The sequence below is a fragment of the Cebus imitator genome, unplaced genomic scaffold (assembly GCF_001604975.1).
Source record: "Cebus imitator isolate Cc_AM_T3 unplaced genomic scaffold, Cebus_imitator-1.0 Scaffold220, whole genome shotgun sequence".
Taxonomy (NCBI): domain Eukaryota; kingdom Metazoa; phylum Chordata; class Mammalia; order Primates; family Cebidae; genus Cebus; species Cebus imitator.
In genome coordinates, this window is record NW_016107535.1 from 308,021 (window position 1) to 329,933 (window position 21,913).

The following is a 21,913-nucleotide window of genomic DNA, read 5'->3' on the forward strand; positions in this document are numbered from 1 at the left end:
AGAGAGACCTGAGGGTGAACCAGTTCTCCAACTTACCCACAGCCATGTAGTGGGCATCAAAGCCTGTGAATCGCTCCTCATTGGAGAAATCTGACCGGAAAGTGATGGACATGAAGGAACCAGGAGAGAGGACCACCTCCTTGCCGGGAGTCTGCTCTGTGTCTGTGGTCTCCCTGCCACAGAAGGTTGCCAACACCTGGTCTTCAGTTTCTACCTTTGAAGTCAAAGAGAAAGGGAACAAGATGAGCAGTTTCTCAGTTTGATAAGCTTCTCATCAGTTAAGTTTCTTTCCTGATCTTCAGAAAGAAAAGGAAGGGGCCACCCAAGGGTAGGCCACTCAGCCTGAGAAACCCAAAGAAAGGAGATTAGAGATTCTGAAACTTGAGAAAACAAGCATTACAGGTTAAGTCAATGTGAACATCTAATCAGTTTCATTCATCTTATTTTGTTCCATTAGATGTAACTTGACATTTGTTCTTCCTGTCAATAACCAAGTGACTTATTTATTAAAAATAACTCAATGTGAAAGTTTTAAAAAGTTAGATAACCTTGCAGGAAGATTCTATGTGCAACAGGAACTTACCACATTTCCAAAGAATGGAAACTGTATATACAAGTCATTCACTGAGTATCTAGTATGTGCCTACTGCTGAGCAAAGCATGAGATGGGGGTGACGAGAGATGAGCCGGACACAGCGCTGTGCACAGGACAGCAGTGTTGAGATTGAGGAACACAACACAAGCAGGTATTATACAGTGTGACAAGTGCATTCATACAAGCAGAAGCACTGCATAAACACTCAAAGCAGGCGAGTAATCCCCATTAGAACATAAGCTACAGGAGAGAAGAACTTTATTTTTTTTTTATAGATGTGTCTTCAGTGCACGGAATAGGATCTGGCACATAGTAGTTATCCAATAAACATTTGTTTATAAGAACTGAAAGTACAAGCCTCATTCCATGAACAGTGAGTAGCCAGGGAGTCTGTGGGGATTGCAGGAGGAGATGTACTTGGAAGGATACGTGGAAAGTAAATTATGGTTGACCTTGAATGCCATTAATTCTGTAAGTGGAAGACACTGAAAAGTTTTAAGCAGGAAAGTCATGTAATGAAAACTAACGTTTAATAGGCAGTCTTAATATAGTAACTATTTATTGGAATCATCCAAAAATAGTTTGAGTGTGTATCTCTGTGTGTACACGTTTGTGTTAAGACTTGGATGCAAAAAGAAAAAAAATTCATTCTTTGGAAGAATCAGAGGCCCTGTGCAAATTCAGAGATCCAGCAGAGATGTGAAACTGGTGGCCTAAAGCTGATTTCATGTGAGACAGGAGTTTTGGTATATTTATTGAAGTATGAGTTCTTGACGTATCTACTCTATTATCGTATACCTAACCCAATTCTTAAGTTTTATTTGTGTTTGCAATCTCTGGACTGATATTTTAGCCAAGATGCATGAAAAAAATCTCTTACTAAGAACGATTCCTTCTGCCTTTCAAAATCATTAAAGAAACGTTCTCAAAGGCCGCCTATCTCTAGTAGCTTCTAATGAATTCATTGTTTTGTTCATTAGTTTAGCATGTCAGAAATATCTTGACATTTGACACTTCTGTTTTGAAACTAATGGTTTATTTATTTAAAATAAGTGGGAGTTTTAAAGAAAAACAATTTGCCCTGGCAACAAAACACAAGTACAATTAATCACTAACTTTGGGAATTGAAGTGTAAACAGAAGATGAGATCATGGCTTTGCTATTTATTCCTCTTCTCTGCGGATACCAGCTGAACTCACACCAGTCTTGTTACTGTAGAGTGTGCCTATCTGCACACAGCTGAAATGTCACTTCCTTGAACCTCCCAGCTGTTGTGTTATTTGTCTGACTCAGTTTTCCAGGTAGCCAAAGGTTTACCTAACTATAATTAAAAGTTTTCTTTTTTGGTGTAACACTTTTTTTTTTTTTTTAAAAAAAAGTAAAGAAGTACTTACTTTCTCAAATGAAACATGCTAACCCTTTCTTGGTGATCCAGGGACATTGTTATGAATGTCAACCATTGTGATACTACATGAAAGTGATAATCTTGGGAATATGGAGTTGTGTAATGTTGCTTGACCTGTGTTAAACATTGCCAGACTATAAAGCCTTGAAATTCTTGAAGTCTTCATTACATAGTGTTTTATTTACTGTCTTTTTATCAGCCTATTAACTATACTTTCCTGTCTGCTTATTTTTAATATGTTGTGAATTAGAAACCAGTTAAACTTCTCTTGCTAGAACTTAATAAAAAAAAGGCTAAGTAGATTTGGAATGAAGGCCTGGGAAAGGGATTCTTCTGTGAGTAACTGCATGAACTAGAGTACACCATCTTGGTGACCTCTGCTTTGAAGTAATATGATATATAGGAGCCTGGCAGTCGGAGGTTTTGGGTCCTGTTCCTGACTCTACCATATGCTGCATTTTGGTTCATCTCCTTTCTAGTTCTCAGTTGTATACCTGTAGAAACAGGGGTTTGAACTAGCTGAGCTCTAGATTCCTTTCCAATTCTGACATGGTAAACATCATAGTCTAACATAGTTCTAAGAAATCATCACACTCATATATTATATAAACCAACCAGAAGATGGTAAGCAAGAGTTTTAACACACAGATTACTGCCTGCTGATAAACTTGAACTTGCTAATAATGAATAGTCATGCCTTAGGCATTAACAGCTCCACCTATACAGTCTTCTTTCTGTAACTTGGCATCCCCAAAGCCTCTTGGGTTCTACAGTGACTGGGACATGGACATTTTCAAGGGAACACACTGGTCATTTGAATTAGGGAGATACTATTAGGGTTTGTGATAAACAGCCTCCCTCTTTGTAACATCTGGGCTGAAGGACCTTTACATAATGGCAAATAAATGGTCATCATCTGCAGAGCCATAGTATCCCAGAGAACAGGAAGCATGCCCTAGCTGAGGCCCATTGAAAAAATCTGAGCCATACATCCTTTCAGAAGCAGAGAAGAGAAGGCCAGTAGCCTGGGGCCCTGGGAATTCAGCCTGCAGCTCAGAATAGCGTCCTGAAATATCAGAGCTGGGCAAGACCTTTATGAGCTATTTTAATCTGTCTCCTTCTATAGGAAACAGAGGTCAAGAGAGGGGAAGTGACTTGCCCAAGGGTGGAGAGATAACATGCACATTTTCTGATATCAATTCTCCTTTGGGAACTATTCTGAGATGAGAGAAAAGAACCCACCAACCCAGAGAGTACATGACTTATGACATAGACACTTAGCCAAACAACTTTCCTGACTCAAAGGCGTCTTGAAACCTTATCTCGGGTGCATGGACTGTCTCTTAGAGAGGATGTGGCTCAGTGATAGCTCCAGTCATAACCTAAACAGAAGGGTCACTGGCCCTGGTTAATATTTGCATCCTCTGCTATGTGGTATGGAGTTCTATAAAGATCATTTACCTCTGAGTATAGAGGGATTGAGACCTAGCTTCTATTTGGACTGTCCCATCTTGGAGGTCATCACGTCAATATGATGGAGGGAGCTTATGAAGTGAAGACAAAACATTCATAATAATAGAGACCCATGTGGCTAAGAGTCATAAATTCTTCATTTTTCTATTTCTCCTTGTGGACAACTATGTCGTTACAGACTATTGTTATTTAGGACACCAACATGTGGCTGCATGTCCTCAATTTGTTTGCTTTCAATTCTATTTGCTAAATATGTGTGTGCTAAGTTCTGTCTACACTTTAATGTGAAGGATACCAAAAGTTATTTACTTGAGCTCAATAAGCAAGTTCTCTGCCTCCAGGAATGTGACATTTAGTAGAAGAATAAGATAAGCACTCAAAGGTATAAGTGTTAGGGTATTGTCAGGGTATGGTAAGTGCAATGAAAGATGGGCTGCCCTGGAGGTTGAAGGAATGGAAAAGATTGCATCCAGCCAAAGGGAATCAGAAAACATTTGGGAAGAAGAAAATAATCTTTGAACTGAAGACTAAAACATGAATAGGATTTAGGCAGGTAGAAATCATGGATGAAGGGTAGGAGGGTGCGTAGAGTAGGTAGGCAGAGGAAATAGTGAAGGCCTGGGATATTCAAGTCCCAATTGCTCTTCCCCATTACCCATTACCTGGCATTAGAAAGGGGGTCTTTCTGATGGAGGATAGAGAGCTGGGAAGGCAGATCTAAAAAAAAAGAAGCCAAGAGGCTTTGGTTTCCATGAGTTTTCTACCTCAGCAGGAATAGCACAAACCTCTTAGGCAAAACTAGGGGAGTACAGCAGGGGTTGGGCAAATTTCTGTGGAAGGACAGCTACTCTATAAAAGGACAGCTACTCTCGCTACGTATGGCTGCTCTCTGCATGTCCATAAATTCATTGCATCAGCTTAACAAATGCATTAACGGCTACCAACTGGCTCCTCAAAGCAACGTATGGAGAAAGCAGTCCAGGAGGGATTGCTTTCCTTTTGTAGATGAGGAAATTGAAGCCCAGATAATTTGAACAAATCAGGCAAGGTGACTGGTTAATCTAGTAAGTGGTGAAAGAATCTCATAATTGAATCTAGTGACGGGTGGATCCAGGTCCATAATTGTAGCATCCTGATTCTGTAGCCAGTGATCCTTTAAGACATTAGGCAAATAAACAAAGGGTATCTTATAACCCAAATGCCTTAGGGCTTTGTTTACCAATGTTCCCGAGCTATCTCCTGGAGCTTTCCTGAAATCTGCTCAGGGCCCTTGAGGAGCATTTCAGACTTAATTTAGGCAGACATTTAGAGGGTATGTTGGATTACCCTGTTGCCAGTTTAGTTAATCTGGGAGGTACGTTCCCCAGACTCTTTCTCTGTATAATTCCAGATTAGAGTTGTCCAGATTAGAGTTTGTGCAAGTTTGAAAGGCAATAGGCGTTACTCACTGAAGGTTGTTTTGTAATCACATACAGAGAAATAAAGGTGTAGATGTGTCCAATACATCCTCATTTGTTCTCACGTTCCTCTGCTCTGCACCCAGCTCTTCTTTATAACTACTGGCTCTGTGGACCAACAGCGGCCCACCCCATCACCAAATGCTTGCAGGTGAACCCACAGAGGTGGTGGCTGCTTATAACCAACAGCTTTTCAGAGACCTCTTTCCATGAGCCTCCCCTTCATGGTTGTACTTTGGTCTCTTACATCGAATTGACTTATCAGATTCCCTTGCAGATGCCAACATTTTCACCCATGCCTGGGCTTTAAGAGAACTGCTTGATGACCTTTTCTGTGATCCTCTAACTCCCCATTCTAAACTTTCACTTGTCCAGCTCCTTCTACAATTACATGAGTTCTAATACCCATAAATATTCATTATCTCATGTTACTTATAAAGACTTTGCTTTTCTGATTGAAGTCTGACTGACATAGTTATTGATACCAGAAGTAGAATGCTGCAGTAACGAAAAACTAGAATATGTGGCTCCAGTTTTGGGATTAGCTAGCAGGTAAATACCAGAAAAACAGGGAAGAGACTGCTATAGGAGTCTAAAACAGACCACCACTTGAGTAATGCAGGGTGAATCAGTTGGCAAAACTTGTCTGTGGCAACTTAGAAGGTAGAAAAACGTATGTAATGGGCCAGGTGTGGTGCCTCATACCTATAATCCCAGCAATTTGGGAGGCGAGGTGGGAGGATCACTTGATCCCAAGAGTTTAAGACCAGCCTGGGCAACATAGCAAGACCCTGTCTCTACAAAAAATGCAAAAATAAGCCAGGTGTGGTGGCATGGTGTGTGCCTGTAGTCCCAGCTATCCTAGAGGCTGGGGTAGAAGGATCACTTGAGCTTGGGAGTTTGACGCTGCAGTGAACCATGATCATGCCACTACATTCCAGCCTGGGCAACAGAGGACAGAGTGAGACCCTGTCCAAAAATAAAAGAGAAAAAAGAAGGAAGGAAGGAAGGAAGGAAGGAAGGAAGGAAGGAAGGAAGGAAGGAAGGAAGGAAAGAAAGAAAGGAAGGAAGAAAGGAAGAAAGAAGGACAGGAAGGAAGGAAGGAAGGAAAAGAGAAAACTGTATGTAAGTAACTTGTATAGCTGGCAAAGGAGAGCTCTACACACATGTTGAAAGTGTCAGTGTGCGCTTCTAGTTGTATATGGCAACAAACTTCAGGAAGAAGTAAGTCTTCAATATGCGAGCAGGACTTAGAGGAAATAGAGAAGGCCCAGAACTAGCTGGGTTGGAAAATAGCCTATCCACTAGTAAAGTATTTTAAGGCCAGGTTGCTCATGTATGGAATCCCAGCACTTTGGGAGGCCAAGGTGGGTGGATCCTGAGGTCAGGAGTTTGAGACCAGCCTGGCTAACATGGTGAAAGCCTGTCTCTACTAAAAATACAAAAATTAGCTTGGCATAGTGGCACGTGCCTGTAGTCTCAGCTACTCAGGAGGCTGAGGCAGAAGAATTGCTTGAACCCAGGAGGCAGAAGTTGCAGTGAGCCAAGATCATGCCATTGCACTCCAGCCTGAATTACAGAGTAAGATCCTGTCTCAAGAAAAAAAAAAAAAAAAAAAAAAAAAAAAAAAAGATTATAAAAGCAAAAATGTCTTCAGGGTAAATAGCAAATCAGTTATGTGGCTGTAAGAACCATTTGTTAAGACCTAGAAGATTTAAGGCAGTACCTAGTACTCTATCAGCCAGACCACAAGGCATCTAAAAATCTTAAAAGCACTGTTCCATAGCACCCTGACATTGCCTCCAAAGTAGGAAGGCCTATTTTGAAAAGAACTGTGGGTAAGTTTTTGTCTAATGGAGCGTGAACTATATTCGGCTACATGGGAGACCCCAAAAGATTTTAAGGAAGCCACATTGGTTTGGACTAGAAATGACTGTGGCAATTCAAAATGAAAAGAGCCCCCTGGGCTTCAGGTTTCTATGTACAGAAAGTGAGCCAAACAGATTACTCAGCTGCAAACATAGGCTATATCTTATAGAAAGAAAAGAATATCTCAGAAGACAAAGCTAAGAACCCAGAGGCAGAGTCAAGGTCAGAAGCAAGAGCCACTCTCACCGCTTCCAGAGAACAACGGACTGGGATCCACTCTCACCACTCCCAGGAAGGAGAACTGGGCTCTAATCAAGGAGCATTCTTGATATCTGGAGTTGGCAATGTGTACCTAGCTAAATTTCAGAATTACTATGGAGCAGTAATTGCTATATGCCTCCCATTTTTTCCATTTTTCGATGGAGATTCTATTGTGGTTATCTTATTCTCCTCTCACCAAGACAAGGAGATATTGGACACGTGGAGAGCAAATAACTTTTCTTTTGGGTTCAGAGATCTCTAGATCAAGAGGATATATACTTCAAGAGCTGTACCCTTGTATGTCATCTGCCTCTAGACCTGACTTAGATCATGAAGTCCTGGAGTTCAAGCCTGATCTGCTAAAGGGATAAAACTTTGCGAGAAGGGATGAAAGTGCATTTCGCATAGGCAAATGATGTGAATTATTTTGTCCCTAGGGTAGATTATAGTATATTGTTTGCAAACATTACCCACAATAATCTCTTCCATTTCTGCACACAGATCATTTTGCAATGTAACTTTGCTGCTCATGGACTGGATGGACTTGCTTTGACAACAAGTATACAATATGTTAAAAGCTGTATACCATTTCCAAACTTAGGCCTCAAGGGACCTTGTAGCTATTAACAAAGATTCTTTGCTTGGGTAAACTTTAGTCAGGCTTCTGAAAATCTAGTCTCATCTGTGTGCTTCTTTGTAAAACCCAGTTTTAGCAAACAACTCTGCTGAATCATTGTAGCAAGAACATCCTACCCCTGAAATCTTTTCACTCTAGAGATCGAATTGGGCGCCTCATCTTCCACCATTCCCCAGGTGCTGTCTGATCATCTTGGCCTGTTATCAGCAAGAATCCTGTTAGGTCATTTTAGCTAGAATCCCCCGACTGCTGATGTTTCCTCTTCGTAATTTAGCATCCACTGACCTCCACCCTGCTCCTTGACTACAAATCCCCACTTGCCCATGCTATACTTAAAATTGAGCCCAATTTCTCTACCTTACTGCAAAATCCCATTGCCGTGGTCCCTATACTTTTCATCCTGCTCCTGAATAAAGTCTGCCTTACCACACTTTAACAAGTATCATTGAATAATTTTTTTCTTTGACCCTTTCACATGTGAAATACTGCCATAAGTCAACTGTGTGAAGGAGGGCTGTGAAGCCTCCTGGAGAATCAGCAGCCACATAGGGCAGAGATGAGCTGTTTGATTAAAATCCCTAGACCAGTTCACTGGCATTCACCGTCAGCCACTAGACAAGTAACTGAGGCCATCTTTGACCTTCCAGCTTCAGACACATCTCTGAACAACTGTAGCTGCTTGAATGACTCCAGGCTAATCCAGCAAAAAGACCATCTCATTGGGCCCAGCTCAAAGGCCTGATCACAGAATCATGAGCAAACAAAATGGATGTTGCTTTAGCTACTAAGCGTTGGAGGGGTTTATCACACAGCGATAGATAACCATCACAAGAAGTAAGAAAGCGATTTGGTCTCATGCGTTCCTGGGGCCTCAAAAGTCACCTACTCTAACCTATCATCTTTTCACCACACCTTAGCAAATATCATACCACCTTTTCACTATCAGCTGCAGGAATGAGAAACTCAGTATCTTCCAAGATGGAACAGCTTGTTTTGAATTATCCTTGACTTTAAAAGTTATCTCTTGGCTCCATATCTGGGAATAAAACCTAGGGGAAAATATTCCAAATGTGGAAAAAACTTTTTATAAACAAAGATATTCATATAAGTCATATAATAATAGAATATTAGCAATATTGTAAATATCCTATTCTAGAGGAATAGTTAAATTAGTATGAACTTCTAAATAGGCAACCATTAATTATCACAGTAATGGAGTATTTACAGCAATATGGAAATATCCTTAGGAGGCAATATTAAGTGAAAAAGCTGAAAAAATAGTATATATGGTATAATTATACCTATGTTGAAAGTATGCATTGAAAACAAAAAGTAGAAGGAATTAAAGTAACTGTTAGCGATGGTTAGTGGAGCTATAGGTAATTTTTCTTTTTACTCCCTTTTTACATTAAAAAAGAAACTTGAGCTCAAAGCTGCTTCCCTCTAGCTTCCACCTCATGGTGTAAAATCAGTTCGTTCAAGTCAAAAAACAAAGGGAGCACACAGGAGGGGCAACTGAACCAGACTGGAAGTGCAGGGTCCCTCATCTGCTGTCACCCTCGTTCTCCGAGTCTTCCCTTCATCTAAGGACATGGTGGGGAGACTCTTCAGCACTCTGTCACCCCCTCTCATTATTCTAGCCCTTGGGTTCCAAGAGAGTTGAAAAAGAGATCTTTGCTTCATAAACAAACAAGGTGAAAAGTAAAATTCTGAGAAAACATCAAGAAACTCAGAAAAATAAAACCTCACATGTGGCAGTGTATAACAGGGAGGGTCACATATCAGGAAACAGTTTTGTAATTGTGAAGTCCAAGGAGTGAGCAGGTGGGTATAACTGGATGGCTAAGGCGAGACAGAAGAGTTTCTTAGTCCAGAGTTCATGAAGACCGAAAGGAAAGGAAAGGGAGAGAGAGAGAGAAAAAGAGAAGACAGATAGATCTTAGATGTTTAGGAAAGTTTGCGATAAGAACATCTCTGCCCCTTTTTAACTTCTCAAGAATGAGTCAAATTGTGAATTGTTTTCAATTTGGCAGATTTTCTGTTTCATTAGGACGCAACCTCTTACTTATTGGGCCACCTCATTTTTATATGATTGCTATATTTAAATTTTCAGTGCCACAAAAGAAGTAGCACTCAAATATACATTTTCTCAGCAGGGCAATTTACTTCTATAGAAGGGTGCGTCTCACAGATGGGGCAATGGCGAAAGCACACTCAAACAGGGGAGGGGAAGGGGTTCTTATCCCTGACACAGGAAGCCCCTATTGCTGTGTTATTCCCCTATTGGCTAGGGTTGGACTGCACAGTCTAGGCTTATTCCAATTGGCTATTTTAAAGGGGGCAGGGGTACGAGCCAGAGTGGTGGGGTGAGCAGTTTGGTGGGAAGGATGGTTATGGAAGAGGTAACTAAATGTGACTCAGATCAAAGCAGGTTACCAGAGGAATAGATGTGAACTACTGCTTAGAACTGGTGGGAAAGTTGTTTACTAAAACTAGGGGTAAAAGGGTGAAGAGAACTAGGAAGTTAAACTTTAAAACAAAGAACAAAGAACAGGGTAGCTGAACATGCTGACACATTAGTTCTTTGGAGAGGATCTCAGAACTCATTGTACTTAACAATTTATAGGCTAAAGCCTTTGAAGAGGAATTTATTATATCATACATGATCTTCTCCAATAATTAGATGTTGGAAAAATTACTTAAACTCTCTGTACTCCATCAGAAAAAAAAGTCATAAAAATAATGATGATAATAATTCTTTGCTCTATGTGGAACTTTCCAGCTGACAGGGCATGTTTACCTTTTCTATTTCATTTGCTCCTAATGGCATTCATGTAGTGAATGCACTTCAGGGAGGCAATTCTGAGTCCAGGGAGGTGACATGACTCTCCCAAGTCCACATAGCCTATGAGTGCCAGGCCTGAGACAACATCCAGATGTTCTAATATCCAGGTTTGGCTCAATAATTGGAATCACACAGCTGATCAGCCACCTGCCAGAGCAAAGGAGAGCACTGAAAAGAACATCAGAAGACATTAAGTCTGTATTTGTCCTTTTTCTCAGGTGGAGGAACAGACTTGTTCAGAGCTAGTCAATGGCAGAGCCAGTACTGGGGCCCAGGTACCCTGCTCCTCTCAGGATGGTGTTCTTACTTGTGAATCAGGGTGAAAACCTCCTGATAGAGCTGGGTGAGCCCCATTGTGTACATGCAAATACTTGGCACCATAAAGAATGTGGGGGTCTGAGAAACAACTGGTGGGGGCCAGAGAAACAGCTGGCAGGTCCTAAGAGTCCAAGAATCCCACTGCTGCCAGGAAGGACTGCCCATTCTCGGGAGGGCTCTGGACAGAAAAGGGCAGCATGAGCAGAGGGAGAAGAAAGAGCTGGCAGGGGAGGGGTCCTGCCAAGAGCCTGGGAAGCGGGCATCCCGCAGGTGGGAAACCAACAGTGCCCAATGTCTCAGAGGGAGCTGGGCTGGGGGTGGGGTGGGAGGGAAGAGTCTGGGAATTGTGTCTGGGAGGGAGAGCCAGGGAGGATTGACACTCTCTTTGGCCTGAGAATGGCTCAGACTCCCCCACCTCACCCCTTCTGGGACTTCAGAGCAGAGCTCATTCACATGCAAATCCCTTCAGCAACTTGGAGGCTGGGCCCCAAACAGTTCAGTACAGGAAAATAGCCCAAGGATGGGAAAAACAAAGGGTTGTTGTGTTCTTCTGCAGCAGAAGCTGCCCGGATCCAGGTGTGTCAAAGCCGGGACGGGGGTGAAGGTAGTGCTGAGGCTGGTGCTGAGTGGACAGAAGAGGCTGCCTGGCACCAGTGTCTTCCAGCAGAGTTTCAAGAGTTATGAGCCGCTGTGTTCCTGTGACACTGCCCAGGACCTTGTGCTGACCCAGGCTAAACTTAGATCCTCAAATCTTTGCACAGAAGTCCTACAAGAGCGCTGGAATAAGGACCAGCGACGTAGGCTCTCGTCACAGGTCCGCCACTCATACCTCAGGGGTCACTTAAACCTCCCCAGGCAGCGGTGTGCGAAGCCCGAAGCTCACACCAGTTTGTAAGAGCCAGCTGTCAGCTTTCCAGGGATTTTGCTACCCTGTTGTTAAATCCAGCCATCATTAAGTTTCATAAACTTACAATTAAATAAATTCTATTAGAAACCAGTTTGATGAAAACCATTTCTATGAAAACTGATGACTTCTTAATTATGTGATTGTTCTATGGTCTATGCTCTGAGGGCTCTCTGTGTCTGTGACATCTGAATGTTGAATGATGGACATCTCTTTTCCCCCATTCCCTGTCCCCGCCCCCCAGTCTGATTGTTAGCACTCATACCCCTGTCTCCAGGCCTCAGTTTTCACAAACGTAAGAAGTGGGCATTAATACTGTCCTCTGAGCATCAGGTCAAATGAGATTCGGGGCATGAAAGCAGCTTGTAAAGGCTGCCATTGCCTGGCAGCATTTAGCAGGAACCCTGCTTCCCAGTCTCCCATCCTGCTTCCCCTGTACCTTTCTGTCTTCATCACGCGTTCCTGCCCTCCAGCTACGCTGCCATCCTTGCTGTTCTTCAAACACACCGGGCACTTTCCACCCGAGGGCACTGGATGTTCCCTCTGGCTGAAATGCCCCCCAGGGTACCCCCACTACCACCAAGAAAGCCACATAGCTAACCTTCTTACCTGCTTCAAGTCTTTGCTCAAATGTCACTCTCTCAATGAAGTCCACCCTGAGCGTCATATTTAAATCAGAGCCCCTGCGGCTGGACGTGGTGGCTCACACCTGTAATCCCAGCACTTTGGGAGGTGGGTGGATCATGAGATCAGGAGTTCGAGACCAGCTTGACCAACATGGTGAAACCCTGTCTCTACTACAAATACAAAAAAAATTAGTAGGGCTTGGCGGCGTGTGCCTGTAATCTCAGCTACTCAGGAGTCTGAGGCAGGAGAAGCATTTGAACATGGGAGGCAGAGGTCTCAATGAGCCGAGATTGTGCCACTGTACTCCAGCCTGGGTGACAGAGTGACACTCCGTCTCAAAAAAATCAGAGCCCCCATCTCAACTCATGCAGAGCCCCTTTGCCCTGCTCTATTTTATTTCTTTGCCTATAAACTGATTACTTACTACATAAATTAGTTATGTATTATGCTTAGTGTTTATTGTCTGTTTATCCCAGTGCAATGTAAGCCTCACTTTGGAGATTTCTCTTTGTTCTAATTACTGCTGTACCCTAAGCTCTAATAAACTGTAGGCACTAGATGAATATTTGTTGAATAAATGAATGCCTCTCCTTCCTTGCCTTTTTCCTCTGTAAACATATCAAAGTAAATTCAGGCACTGCTCTTCACCAAGGTGTTTTCAAGAGTAACCTGTAATACACACAAGCACAGAGATGTGCACCCCATGTGCACCCACACCTGGGACATTCCTGCCTCACACTCACCCACATTCTCTGCCTCAGCGCAGGGAACTTTCTTTTGTTTTCCATCACCCTGAAGCCTGTGCTGTTTGCACTTTCTGCATAAAATGAGCTTTCATTACACTTTCCTGAAGCAAGCTCATTTTCATTTCCTAATTATTTTGAATCGGCTGGAATTGGTGTTTGGGACCTGGTGTCTCCGGAGTAGGAGAATTCTGCTGGAGACTACAATTGAAATTCATGAGAAATGTTTACCCATTTCTCATTTCCTTCTGGGGCCAAGGCCCCCGGTCCACTCCCAGAGGATAAGAGTAGTTACTGCAGTAGAAGTGAGTTCAGCCGGAAGGAAGGTCGAGGGCATGTTCTAAGTAAACACAAAGCATTGCACAGAAATGAGGAGCTTAGGGGTCAGAGTCCTCCTTGGGAGCGACTTACCTCTCAATTACACAGAAGGATGAAGACTGACCCAGTGTGGCCTGAGGGGAGGGGCATTGGACTGGGAGTCACAGACCATCAGAACTGGAAGGGTTTGGAGAGGCCAGCTGGTTCAGTTCCCTCATCTGGCAGATGAGGAAACTGAGGCCTTGAATGAAGAGGTGACTTGCCCACGCTCTCAGCAGGAGTCAGCAGCTGTTTTCCAGGCCAGAGCCCTTTCCACTGCCAGGAGGCATGTACCTTTTCCTGTTCTGCCCAGGACTGTGCTTTCTCCTGGAGAAAACACAGACATAGGCCCTGAACTCATGGGGCTGACGATCTAGGGGGTGATGAGCTTGAGCTCATCATTAGAAATTATGCACCACAAGCACTTGCCGATTCACTGTAGTTCAGACTCATTTTCTATTATTTTTAAAAAACATTTTTTCTCTCAAAGGATGAAAGAGAAAGTTATTTAATATAATCTAGACAATATAGGGACTCTCAAACTTTCTGTTTTACTAAATTTTATGAAATTATCTTGACAAGCAGAGTGTTGCTTTAGGAATAATTCATGTCCAGGAAACATAACAGGGCCCCTTCCACGATAAAGCCTATTCTGAGAAAGGCTCCGTGGAGAGACAGACCCATGGGGAGTAAGAAGACTGGGGATTCAGACCTGACTTTCCAGCAGAGACTTGAACAAATTTACTTCTACCTGTTTCCTTTTTTTTTTTTTTTTNTTTCTCTGTCGCCAGGTTGTAGTGCAGTGGCGCAATCTCGGCTCACTGCAATCTCCGCCTCCTGGGTTCAAGCGATTCTTCCGCCTCAGGCTCCCGAGTAGCTGGGACTACAGGCGCGCGCCACCACACCCGGCCAATTTTTGTATTTTTAGTAGAGACGGGGTTTCATCATGGCCAGGATGGTCTGGATCTCTTGACCTCGTGATCCGCCCACCTCGGCCTCCCAAAGTGCTGGGATTACAGGCGTGAGCCACCGCGCCGGGCCTCTGTTAAACTTCTTGGTGAGATTAACAAGAATGGAAATCAAGCCCTAGTGATAATTATCTGGCAGGGGATGGCAGGCCAGGCAGTTAGTTAAAGGCAAGGCTCTTCATGCATCGGAGTGTTTTCCTTCCTGGGGAAGACTGCAAGGTATCTCCCCACCCTCATACTTTCTGGGGTCTCAGGAACTCTCTCCCTAGCTCTCACCACCAGAAAATCAGTGTGTGCATTCCAGCGGTCATGCATCTCCTACTTCACCCATATCTGTGTCTACAGGGATAAGGTGCAAGAGGGATAAGGGCATTTTTTTAAACTTTTAATTTAAGTTCAGAGGTACATGTGTAGGTTGGTTATACGGGTAAACTTGAGTAATGAGGGTTTGCTGTACAAATTATTTTGTCACCCAGGTTTTTTTTTTTTTTTTTTTTCTGTAAATTAGGTGCAATAATCCCTGTTCTTCCTATACCATGAGAATCAAATGAGTTAATAGATTACTGTTATTTGTGTTTCTACAAGGTAAATACAAAGGAGAAATAAATAACCTCCTGCTTTTGAATTGTGCTTTGGAAGCACTTTTTCATAAATTGCCAGAGAAAGCTGAGTAACATTAGCAAAGTCATACACAGCCAATCAGTGGTAGGGTCGGGGTTGACAAGAAAACTGACATTCAGTGAGCATCTGGTGATCCCAGGCAGACCGTATATTACTCATACCATTGCCTTCATTCCCATTATTATAGAATTTATGAGCTAATTAGAGATGTGTTGGACACTTGTCATTAAAGCATTTACTTCATGTGGCATTCACAGTAAGCCCATGAAATAAGCATCATTATTATCTCCGTTTTACAAATGGAGAAGAAAATCATAGCGAGGTTAAGCAACTGCTCCCGTAGGAAGTGGAGACAAGACTTGACCCTGGGTCTGAATGACTCCAAAGTCTGAGCTCCCAACCGCTGAGCACATCTGTGATTCCGCTTAGACCACCTGCCATTCAAACCCTCCCACAATCTGTGAGGAAGACAGTGTATTCATTAGGAACTCTTCCTTTCAACAGATGACGAAACCAATGCTGAAGGAGATCAAGGAGCTTCGTTTGCCAAGGTTCCTCACTCAGACGGTGGCAGAGACAGAATTTAATTCTCAATGTGTTAACCCTCTCTCCACCATCATTTCTGTGCCCTTTCCACACCCATTCTTATAACTCTGTCTCAAAATTTAGACCAGCATTTTCAGCTGTATTCAAAAGTCAATGCACTTCAGTGCACTCTGTATCTTTCTAAATCTACACATCATGTTCTGGATCTCCATTTCTGGGTAAGTAGCTAACATGTTGTCATAACTGGGGCTTAAAGCCTCTGATTCCTCCTTTTCCTCTCCCACATGCAGCCAGTTCCTGTGGGGTTTACCTCTGCACATCCTACCTGCTCTTCCATAGCTGTCCAGGAGGCCTGTGGGCTTCCTTGAAACATACTACACTCAACATAGTCATATCCAATCTGTTTAGCACAGCCACCTAAATGGCCTCATTCAGCAGCTCCAGTTTCTTTTGACTTGACCAGTCCTTGACATCCCTCCCATGGCTCCAGGTTGACCTTCCTTAAGCATACCTCTGACTGTGTCACATCCCTGAACTCCACTGCCCCACCCCTCTGCCTCATTACAGCTTCTAATTGGAGGTCCTAGACTCAAATGCTAAAAGACATCAGGCAGAAAACATAAATGAGTGAAACAAGCTGCTTTGAATTCTTTTGACAGAAATACGCTTTGGCTGTTAAATACAGAAGGATATTCTTCACTCTGCAAAGAATTTTTTCCTGATATATGTATCTTTCTTGGGAACTATCAACTTTCCTACTTTTGATAGAGACACTGGGGAAAAATAGTTCACTTTCTTTAATGTAGGAGAAACAATGGTGCCATTAAGAGGCCAGAAAGTATTAGCATGGGGGAGCTATAGGGAATGGTGGGGACCCTACCCACACGGCCACCTCTTCCTGGTGCTGACTGATTCTTGGAAGGCAGGAAGCTGCCAGAATTGCCAGATTTTCTAATATTCTTAGAAATTTGGAAACACGGGTTGTTGTATGAGATCAGAAATTTTATGTTGCCATAATTCTCCTTCTCTTTCTCCCACTCAAAACATAGTATAAGCTAACAATATTAGGCTGGCCGACAAAATCCATCTGTGAAATTAATTCAAACTTTGACCACTTGTTTGTGACTTTGGTGCACCTGCTTAAACCCAAATTCACTGACCATTTCTCAGTTCACCCTCAGATAATCTTTCTGGGCTTTACATCTCCCCAAAACATGCCAACACTGATTATTCTCAGTTTTACAGCATTCCCCTCCTCTTCATCCTCCCTGCTCTGATGGTAGCTCTGCTAAGAAGTCCTACTTAGGGAGCTGCACTGCCAAATTCTTGTTTACTCCTTAAGACTAATCTCAAACATCAACTATTTCCAAAGCCTTCCCTGGCCATCTAAAAATGACCACTCCCAAGCTTATATACTGACTGATACCCCTTGTGTTACTTTCTCTGGCTTTATTAATTACACACAGGTTTCATCATATTCTATGGAACCATGAATTCCTTGAGGACTTTACATTTTGTTTTACTGTGAAGAATTCCTTTTTCTGATCTTTGCAGACCCAGCCTTTGGCATAGTGTCCAGCTTATGGTAGATTTTCACTAGGATTATTATGCTTCATTCCACAAACAATGGGGAGCCGTTGAAAGATTTTTAGAGTAGCAAAATCAAAGCTATGTTCGAAGAAGATCCTCTGGATACTCATAGAAGGTAGGCTAGATGGGGAGAGGCTGACATTTGGTAGACATATAGAAAGTTACTGCAGTAGACTCATTGAGAGGAATAAGAATTGGAACTAAGGAACCTACAGTGGAAAGGATGGAAGAAATATTGAATACATCAAGTATATAGGGTTAAAAGGAGAACAGTGGCATTGTATTATATAAAGACATAACAGATGCCATTGAAATATTACATATGGCAACAAAAAGAGAAAAAAAGAAAGAGAGTACAATCCAAATGCAGGTGATCCTTGCTTCTTTTTACAGTGAATAGATGCCATGAAATGAACTTGAAAATGGAATGTGTAATCTGCTGCTCTCTTGGCAGTCCTGGTTTCTAACTATCTAAACTCTGTCCATAACCATAGCTTCGTGGTTTCTTTGTAAGTATAAAATGGCGACTTCATCTGGTGCTCAACCAAAGGAACTTTAATTTCTTGCATTTCTGGAAAAAAAATTCTCTTTTGGACATCTAAAAGATAATTCTTTACAATATTTAAGGGATTTTTAAGGGTAAGTTTGACTATAGACCAATATTTGTCTCATATTACAACATAAAAACCTAGTCATTCACAAGATGGGGCTTCACTGTTTTTTATTCTGTTAAATAAACAGAAGAAAAGACTAAGAATCTTAAGATGTAAATTCTGATACAAGCATGATGTTGACCAATGAATGGCCCTTCTCTGGGCCATTGGAACATAATGATCATGGAGTTGGATCATGATTTATTGATTATTTATTTATTTAGATGGAGTTTTGCTCTTGTTGCCCAGGCTAGAGTGCAGTGGCACAATCTCGGCTCACTGCAACCTTGGCCTCCCAGGTTCAAGCTATTCTCCTGCCTCAGCCTTCCTAGTAGCTGGGATTACAGGTGTGTATCACTATGTCCAGCTAATTTTTGTAGTTTTAGTAGAGATGGGGTTTTGTCATGTTGGCTAGGCTTGTTTCAAACCCCTGATCTCAGGTGATCCACCCACCTTGGCCTCCCAAAGTGCTAGGATTACAGGCGTGAGCCACCGCGCCCAGCCTGGATCATAATTTCTAAGGTCTTAGATGCACAGAATATCAAGGCAAAGTGGACTTTAGAGACCATCTGGTTTAATCATTTGTATTTGATAGAGGAGGAAACAGAGTTCCTTCTAGGTGCAGTCATTCGCCCAAGGTTAGTGAGTATGGAATGACACCCAGAGCCCAGGCTGGCTGACTCCCTGACCAGTATCTGTGCTTTGCCTCTTGCCTGCAACATTAACCAGCCCTGATTTGTATGCCTCATCCATGCACTACAGGAATCTAAACATTGCAGCCACATTCCAAGGAAGCAGATGCTGTTGTGCAGATGTGCATGAGCCTTGAAGACCAAGAACTGTGGGAAATCAGGCAGGAGAGGGATTTTGATAAATGTGAATATCCGGACCACAGACTTGGGGGTCCTGCTTTCTTCAGGCTACTGATGTGCTGTATCAGCAGTTGCATCATCATTGCCCTGATGGGCCTGGGTGGGAAGGGCAGTTTGTGTTGGGCTGAGCTGGAAAATATTCCTGTGAGTTGGAAGGTTTATTAAGCCCACTCCTATATAAGCCCGGAAGGGGAATTTAGTCCCAGAGCAAAAATGCCTCAAAACAGGGAGTTTTATCCCGCCAAAGGAAAGTCAGTGATATTTGAAGTTGCTTGGTAAAGGACAGTGTTGGCATTATATGTTTACCAGTTCTGTCCAGATGATATGCCACCAAGGCATCCCCAGCAGGCTTCAGGCTCTTACTGGTGCGCTTGCAGCTATGTGACGTTGAGATGCAGCTGCTGTAAACATACAATTTCTGTGTTTTGGTGTTAATCCTGACTATGATAATGAGGGTTTGCTGGGGTTATCTTGGAAGGTCTGGTGAGGCGGCTTGGGATTATAATTCCAGAATTGAAAGAACCTTGGGGATCACCTCATTCCACCCTCTCATTGAACAGAGGAAAAAATATAATTTTGGAGAGGAATATGGACTTACTTGGGGGCCACATGGCATATTTGTGCTTTTATTTAGATGTAAAGGGAAGAACCTCTCTTCCATTTATAGCCAGAAAAAGCATGTATTCTAGGGGCTAGCGTTGGGTAGGCAATTAGACAAAGCCAATGGGTTTCACCTAAGTGTGGAATACTTCTGGGTTTGGGATTTTAGAGGCAGACTGCTCATCCTCTCTCTGAACTCTGACCTCCTCTTCTGTCCAATGGGAACGTGGCCAGAGCAGCAAGAGTCAAGCCATAGTCCCTCAAGGGGTTTCAAGGTAACCAAAGAGGATGATGAGCAAGCAGAGCCACCTTCAGCTAGAGCAGCTCACTTCTGTCTCTTCTCTATATTGGGCCTCACTGAAGATTTTCTAGGAGAAAATGTTTACTGGGAAGAATATATTTGAAAACCACAACTGAAAATGAGATGCGTCCCCAGAGGGCCCCTGCAGCCTGACATTCTGTGAGTTCTCAACTCTAGGAGAGCCACTCACTGGGTGTGTAGGCAGGGGCACAGGGTGGTCTCCACGTGAGCACCAGCAGTCAGCCAAGCAGCATGCAGTGTTCTGCAGGGGGAGGCCTGCTGGTGCCCCATGGATGTTGGAACCTGTGCAGGAGGCTAAGGCTGACATTAGGATGGCATTCTGGAAGAGAGTCAGCTGTGCAAGAGCAAGTGGAGAAATCTCACTTCCCGCTGCCACCGTGTTAATCTCTGCTTTCATAGGAACCGGAAAAATGTCCCACCTCACAGATGCAAGGACTGTAGGGCACTTCAGGTAGACAGCTCAGTCCATAAGTTGCCTCAAGTAGACTACTTCCCTGTTATGCCCAGAGTTTATCCATCTAATTTTGGAGCAGAGAGGGTGCTGTAAAATAATATTCTTCTCCACTCCATATCATTTGGGGAATTAGTGACAGATCTGGGATTAGAAAAGGCATTTCCTGAATTCCATGTAAAAGGCCAGGGCCATGCTGCACCTTCCAAAGGGCCCATGCCCATCTACTTGTGGTTTCGGAAAGGAGCCTCATCATTCTAGATAGAAACCATCCACCAATTTCTAGAATATTCTCTAGCCAAGAAAGCCAAGCTTTAGATAGAAATATATTCCAATGTCTTTAATTCAGTGTTAGAAGAGGTTTTCAGATTTTATTATTGCTCTTGAAAAGCATCATCACTTTTTTCCCATTAATAAATTTCTGCTTTATGTCAGCTTCTTCGTCTGCCTTGCTGGGAGACTCCACTTATTTGGAGCAAACAAATGAGTTAAATCCTCTCTTGTGTGTTTATCATCTTGATAAAGGAGTCCTAAGAAGGTTAAATTGTCTTTTGTCTGAAAAAGAATCAAACTTAAGAGAAAGAATTGCTCAATGTATATGAAGTTAAGAGTCAAATCTTGGGGAGAAGAGGGGGCAAATTATGAGAAGAAGTCATCACTACCGAGAAAAAAAGTTCTATAATTTCTGTGATCTTGAGCCTCAGTACCAATAAAAGCTATTTGCACTGACAACATTTCTAGATGGTTGACGTGTTTGAAAGTGGAGGAAAATATGGTTAGAAAGTTTATATCTAGCCTTATCTAAATCCAGAGAACTCATTGTCATATTGAACCAATGTTTGGTAATTTTTCTTCTGGTTAAGACCACTCTTCAACCAAAATATTAAAGAATGCCACAACTTTATGACCAACATTAGTTGGGGGAATGGGCTAAGAGATTCCATTTAACCTAAGCACTCATCCGATAATCTGACTTATCCTGGAGTTTAACTCTGGATAACACTCTTATCCTGGAAGGCATAACTGACCTTTTTGTCAGAAAGTTCGGTTTAGGATGATACATACTCATGTCCTCAGTGAATACCCCCGGGTTGATCCTTGCAACCCTGAGACACTGGTTTTATTTTTAATGAATGTATAGAAATTGCATCTAGAGTACCAATCCACATCATCTCTTAGAGTAACGGTTTAATCTTTTCTCATTCTTTATCAGTTAGTCTTTTATTACCATCTCTGTTCTATCTTGTGCAATGACTATTTTCAAGGCTCATCTTTCTGTTTAAGGGACCAGGTCTTTTGTGTCCTGGTATTTCCACTCTCCCTAGCACAGGGCATTCTAAGAGGGCATCATTCCATACAGCAGTGGTTCTGGGACATAGAACAACGTCTTGTTACATTTATGATGCCATAACTGGTGGGGCCGGGAGAGTTGCTACTGGCACCTGGTTAGGGAAGAAGCTAGGGATACTGCTAAAAATCCCACAATGCTCAAGACAGCTTTTCTCAGCAAATTATCTAGCTCAAAATATCAGTAGTGCTGAGGTTTAAAAAACCCTGCCATGGAACACCAATTTTTGAAAATTTTTAGATGCAGAGACCTACTGTAAATGGGACATTGCAGACAGACTCAACATATACAATGACAACACCCTACATATAAAATGAGTGGAAGCACAGTGCCTTTGTATGCCCCTGCTGTATCCTAGGCTTGGTGGAGAATAGCCTGGGAGTTTTTGGTGTAGACAAAAGAGCTTGTGATTCAAAAAGACAAGGCATGGGTTTGAGATCTTAATCCGTCA

General features: G+C 42.7%; 1 protein-coding gene across 8 annotated transcripts in view; it reads right to left on the reverse strand.

The window, feature by feature from the left end:
• MASP1 (mannan binding lectin serine peptidase 1) overlaps window positions 1-21,913 on the reverse strand; it is a 76,095-nt gene that overhangs the window by 46,488 nt on the left and 7,694 nt on the right. For all 8 annotated transcript variants that reach the window (XM_017549575.2, XM_017549574.2, XM_037746086.1 and 5 more), the window contains exon 3: window positions 37-214. In XM_017549575.2, coding sequence (XP_017405064.1) covers window positions 37-214 — 178 coding nt within the window. The remainder of the gene's footprint in view (window positions 1-36; window positions 215-21,913) is intronic.